At 47.2% G+C, this 5653-nt stretch overlaps 1 protein-coding gene across 3 annotated transcripts in view; it reads left to right on the top strand.

Annotated features, from left to right (window-relative positions):
* Positions 1-5653, top strand: part of LOC116079738 (protein FAM186A-like) — a 31937-nt gene that overhangs the window by 17512 nt on the left and 8772 nt on the right. Inside the window, exons 1-3 of one of the 3 annotated variants that reach the window (XM_031355703.1) lie at positions 332-497; positions 2772-2920; positions 4880-5059. In XM_031355703.1, coding sequence (XP_031211563.1) covers positions 495-497; positions 2772-2920; positions 4880-5059 — 332 coding nt within the window. In that variant the 5' untranslated portion in view covers positions 332-494. Of the gene's footprint in view, positions 1-331; positions 498-581; positions 685-2771; positions 2921-4879; positions 5060-5653 lie in introns of those variants that run through there. The other 2 variants (XM_031355712.1, XM_031355693.1) reach the window with 2 other exon arrangements.

Below are 5653 nucleotides of genomic sequence, written 5' to 3'. Positions count from 1 at the left end.
TGATACCAACTTTCCCACAAGAGAGGCCTCAGAGCAAATCAACTGTTTCCTTCCCAGTCAGCCGACAGCCGCTGCTCACTGGTTCTGTTCTGTTGCTGTATTTGGAGAGTAGGTCGGCCTTGAACTCCAGCCAACATTTCTGCCTCAGCTTCCCAAGTGCTGGGATTATGAGTAGGAACCACACAGAAAGTATGGCTCCTGACTGATTATGGCCGGCTACTCTTTCCTCGGAACATTAAGAAGACAGATTTACACCAGGAGTTTACAAGGAGCTAAGAGTTTACTTAAGTTGCTTACGCCATACCCTGCCCAGAGATCCCGGTAAATTCTGGCCCCGCCCTCTGGAGTCCCTTCTGAGACAGTGCCAGCAAGCTTTTGGAAGTGGCACTGGCCTTTTAAAAGTTTCAGAGCTGGAGTAGAGTACTTCACCCTGAAACTGTGAGCACAAGCTACAGGTTTTTGGATTCTGAGTTTGTGAGCGGTGGGCGCCTGCAATGGTAAGAAGGAGGCATCAGGGCACTTGGAGACCAGTACAGGCAGTTGTGAGCGCTGGCCCTTGGCAACGCTTGATCCTAGGCAAAGCGCCACCTCTCTAGCTACAGTCGTGAAAACACTGAAAAGGAAGGCCTATGGGAGCAGCCTCGGCAGTTAGGATGTCCACACAAGATCTGTCTTTCAAATATGGTTGGTTTATTCACACAAACCATCCTTATAATATCGTGCTAATATAAAAGTTAAGCAGATGCTGGGCAGTGGTGGCGTAAGCCTTTGATCCCAACACTTGGGAGGCAGAGGCAGGCGGATTTCTGAGTTCCAGGACAGAAAGAGCTATACAGAGACACCCCCCCCCCAAAAAAAAAAAAAGTTTAAGCAGACATCTCACCAAACGGGGGCCAGTTGTTTGGGCAGAAATGCGGCTGCAGGGTTCCACGGGGAAATCTTCTCCAGTGAGGATGCTTCTGAGCTCCACCGTCTCCTCCCGGAAGTCCTTTCCTGAGGCAGGCTGGGAAGTTGGCACTAATGGAGGTTCGAGAGGCCATTGGGAGCGGAGCTGGCGCTGCCAGGCGAGTTTGTGTTCAGTGGGCAACAGCATTGAGGCCACGCACAGTCTCAAGTCTCTCACTCATGGGTATCAACCCGGCTCTGTCTGGGGAGCACTGCAGTGAGATCCTGGAGTCGGTTCCCAGAGTTCCAGCTCTTGTATCATTTCATTGGGCGGTAGACCTGCGCTCTCAGGTTCAGAGCTTGGGGACGGGACACTACTAGTGCTTCTGCTTGCCTTGGGGTAAGTTCACTAGCAAGTCAACGCAGTCCCAGAGCTATGCTCCTCTCTGAGCCGGGGGCGGGGTGGATGGTGAAATCCTGCTTCTGAGGCCCAGCTCTTCTAAGAGCAGCCAGGTGGCAAGCTCAGGCATCACATTATTTCCAATTCACAACACGGTTTTTAAAATATGTTCCTTACAAATACTTTTTTTTTTTTTTTTTTTTAAGACAGACTAGCCTGGAGCTTGCTATGCAGACCAAGCTGGCCTCCAACTCCTGTCTCCCAAGTGCTGGATTTAAAGGCATTCATCACTGCACCAGTCTAGTTCTAATACTAAATACCACAGGCTAGAGTTGTAGAAACATTCTATTATCTACATATCTTTTTTTCTTTAATTAACTTGTTTTTTGTTTTGTTTTGTTTTGTTTTTTGAGACAGTGTTTCTCTGTGCAGTCTTGGCTATCCTGGAACTCACTATATATAGACCAGGCTGGCCTCAAATTTACAGAGATCTGTCTGCCTTTGCCTTCCAAGTACTGGGATCAAAGGTGTGCAGCACCACTGCCCAACTAATTAACATTTATTAATATGGGCAAACCTGTGCTACATAATGAGTTCCAGGTTGACCATGGATTCATAAAACCTGTCTCAAAAAAATTAATTTCCAAAACTTTCTTCCTTGTTTATTTGAATAGAACAGACTTCGGATTATTACCAGATTAAAGTAAAATACTTAGAATTTTCCATAACAATTGTACTTTAAGTATCATAGCTCTTTGTAAAACAAATAAAACCCTTCAATGTTTGATTTAATAAATGTGATCTTTATAGATGAAGTAAGCAAGCCAGGGTGTCGGGACACCAGCCACCAAGCAGGGAGCAGCGCCCCAGCTCTGTACCTAACAGGAAGAGAGTGCCCCAGACATTCAGAGGCAACCCAGACTCGAAAGCAGCGGTTCTCAGCCTGTGCGTGGGCTGAGACCGCTTCCTGGGGTCCAGTGACCTTTTCACAGGGGTCACCTTACAGAGACATACAAGTCATAAGAGTGGCAAGATGACAGTTATGAAGTAGCAACAAACATAGTCTTATGATTGGGGTCAGCACAACATGAGGCGCTGTATTAAAGGGGTGCGGCGTCAGGAAGGCCGAATGGAAGTGGTGAAGTATCAAGCCATCAAGAAGGAACGGGAAAGGGAGAAGGCTCCGTTCATGCAGGGAAGCGGACGGACAGGAAGTTCAAGGGCAGGCTGAGCTGTGTACCCAGCCAGTTTCAGTCCCTCCTGTCTCAGATCCCCCAACCTCCAGAAGGAATAAGGGCGTGGGGTGCATGGCTCTGCTATTGTCTGGATCCAAAGCAGAACTTCCTAGCATTTCTGGCGTTTCTCTTCCTGACTCTTCCCCTTTTACACATCAGACGGACGGACGGACGGACGGACGGACGATACGGTGCCTCCTTTTCCTCGTCTCTAACCTTGTTTTTGTTGTTGCTGGTATTCCTTTCTGCAGCTTGAAAGGGGATTTAAACTCACCCTCAGCCAGCCCACGCCCTCCATGCCCAGCTTTAAGAAGATACCGGAATTTACCAAACTCCAGCGGCCAGTCTTGGAGTTATTAATTGATGACAGCAAAAGATCTGACCTCTTCAAAACACTCGGGTATGTACAGAAGACATTTGGTTGTAAGTGCTACCCAATACCTTATCGTTTTAATTAAAAATATTTCAGTTCCACCCAAGGGCTCCCCTCCCTCCCCCCACAGTTAGAATACAATGCAGGGAGACTACGAAGGAGTGCTCATCTCCTCAGTTAGCCTAGCAAGGTGTTTTGTTCTGTTTGGGGTTTTGTTTTGAGACAGGATCTCATCGTGTAGCCCTGGCTGGCCTGGAACTCCTCCTGCTTCTGTTTCCCAAGCACTGGGATTAAAGTTATTATCATGAACCTTGCCTGGCCTAGCAAGGTTTATTTACCTTTTTTTTTTTTTTTTAAGAATTATCTATTTTCTGCATAGGAGTACCCTGTAGTGTCTTCAGACACCAGACGGCATCAGATCCCATTTCAGATGGTTGTGAGCCGTCAGGAGCCATCAGGAGCCATCTGTCCAGCGCTTACTTATATTTCTATCTAAATGTTTAACATTTAGTTTTGAGTTCCCTTTTTTGTTTTGTTTTGATTTGGTTTTGGTTTTTTGAGACAGGGTTTCTCTGTATAGCCCTGGCTGTCCTGGAACTCACTCTGTAGACCAGGCTGGCCTCGAATTCAGAAATCTGCCTTCCTCTGCCTCCCAAGTGCTGGGATTGAAGGCGTGCGCCACCACCACCCGGCTTCAGTTCCTTTTTAAAAACTGAAGAAAGATGGCTTAGCAGATAAGTGCGCTTGCTGGGCACCCCTGGGGATCCTGGGTTCAAGCTCTAGAACCCACACAGAGGAGACAACCAACCCCACACAGCCTTCTGACCTCCATGTCTCCTCCCCTGCCCCTCTTTCTCGTGATATAATAAATTTGTTGATGTTGTTTAATGCTGCTGGGTCAGAGAGGTGGCGGAGGGGTCAGGGCACAGGCTACCTGAGCTCGACTCCAGGGACTTCTGACAAGAGGAGAGAACTGACCGTCATTAGTGGACTGCCCTCAGCACAAATGGCCTGGAACATGTCAAACCCCCTCCCCCCCCAAAAAATAAACCAAACAAATAACATGTAACAAAGATGTTAAAGAGCTTACTAAGAAGCAAATTATTTAAAGAATATTTCTCCTAACTAAAGAAAAAAAAGAATATTTCTCCTTTCTTCATTCCTTCTTTCTCTCCCCCTCTCTCCTCTCTCTCCCTCTCTTTTTTTTTTTAAAGATTTATTTATTGCTGGGCGGTGGTGGCACACGCCTTTAATCCCAGCACTTGGGAGGCAGAGACAGACGGATTTCTGAGTTTGAGGCCAGCCTGGTCTACAAAGTGAGTTCCAGGACAGCCAGGGCTATACAGAGAAACCTTGTCTCGAAAAAAAACAAAAAGCAAAAAAACAAACAAACAAACAAACAAACAAAAAAGATTTATTCATTATATGAGTACACTGTAGCTATCTTCAGATGCACCAGAAGAGGGCATCATATCCCATTATAGATGGTTGTGAGCCGCCATGTGGTTGTTGGGAATTGAACTCAGGACCTATGAAAGAGCAGTTGGTGCTCTTAACTGCTGAATCATCTCTCAGCTCCCTCTCTCCCTTTCTTTCCTCTCTCCCTCTCTCCTCTTTCTCCCCTATCTATCTATCTACCTACCTACCTACCTCTTGCTCCTCCTCCCCCCCCACCCCACCCCCCACCCCGTCTTTGTCTCTCTTTTTTTAGAAGGCAGAAGCTTTGGAAGGAAAAGACACATGGTCTGTGTACTTCATGAGGCTAAGAAGGTATTGTGAAAATGGATGACTAGGCCATAGAGGTGTTTTGGTAACTACATCAGCAAATTCTGCTTTTCCCATATCTCTGCCAGAGTGGCTACAGCTAGGGCTCCCTGTGGGCACAGGACAGTGTAAGACAGGGTGCTGCTGAGGAGTGAGGCTTGTGTGTTCTGACTCCTGTGGAGCTCTGAGGGCTTCATGCTAATGCTCTTTCTGTCTCTACAGACAAGCTTCGGTGGAGGCTGTGTGGAACGCCGACCTGTCTACATCAAGCTACCCAATAGTAGAGAAGGCACCGATGAGCACACTCTGGGCCCAGTTGGGCGGGTACCCAGACATTCCCAAGCTGCTGCAGTTAGACATTCAGTCGACCTTCAGAAAATCTCTTACTTTCCTCCAGTCACAGTGAGTAGAGCTTTGGGTACTCTGGTCTCTGGGTCATCAGTCAGACCTTCTGCATTCCGACTTTGACTCCCTCCTGCAGGACAGAAGAATAAGCCAAGGGGGTGTTTGGCGTGAGGTTAGATTTACAACCATGCGGACGAACTCGGCAGTGCTCAGGGTTGCTCTTCCTAGACCCACAGATGTCCCCGTTTAACGTTAAAGCAGCAGTTATACTTGGAGCATAACCGTTCTTGAGAGGTCTGCTTAGAATTCTGCCCTCAGATTTGCTGCTGCTCGTACCAAGCAAAGAGTAGTGGCTTGTTCTTTCTACACTGTAACTCGATAGCGTGGGTAGGCAGTTGGTGGCAGCCACCCACAGCCCCAACTCCTGGGAGGCTGAACTGGTAAAGCTCAATTGAGCCCATGAGTTTGAGACCAGCCTGAGCAACAGAGTGAAGCCAAGCCTTAAAAAAAAAAAAAAAAAAAAAAAAAATCATCCAATGGTCTCTCTAATTTGGTAATTGGAGAAATAGGTCCAACATTGTAGAATCTATATACCCTGTCAGCTTGTATGTTTGTGACAGTGTCTGGCTGTGTACAACATAAGGGTCTTGA

Source organism: Mastomys coucha, unplaced genomic scaffold (genome assembly GCF_008632895.1).
Source record: "Mastomys coucha isolate ucsf_1 unplaced genomic scaffold, UCSF_Mcou_1 pScaffold11, whole genome shotgun sequence".
Lineage (NCBI taxonomy): Eukaryota > Metazoa > Chordata > Mammalia > Rodentia > Muridae > Mastomys > Mastomys coucha.
This window is presented reverse-complemented; position numbering and strand designations above follow the sequence as displayed.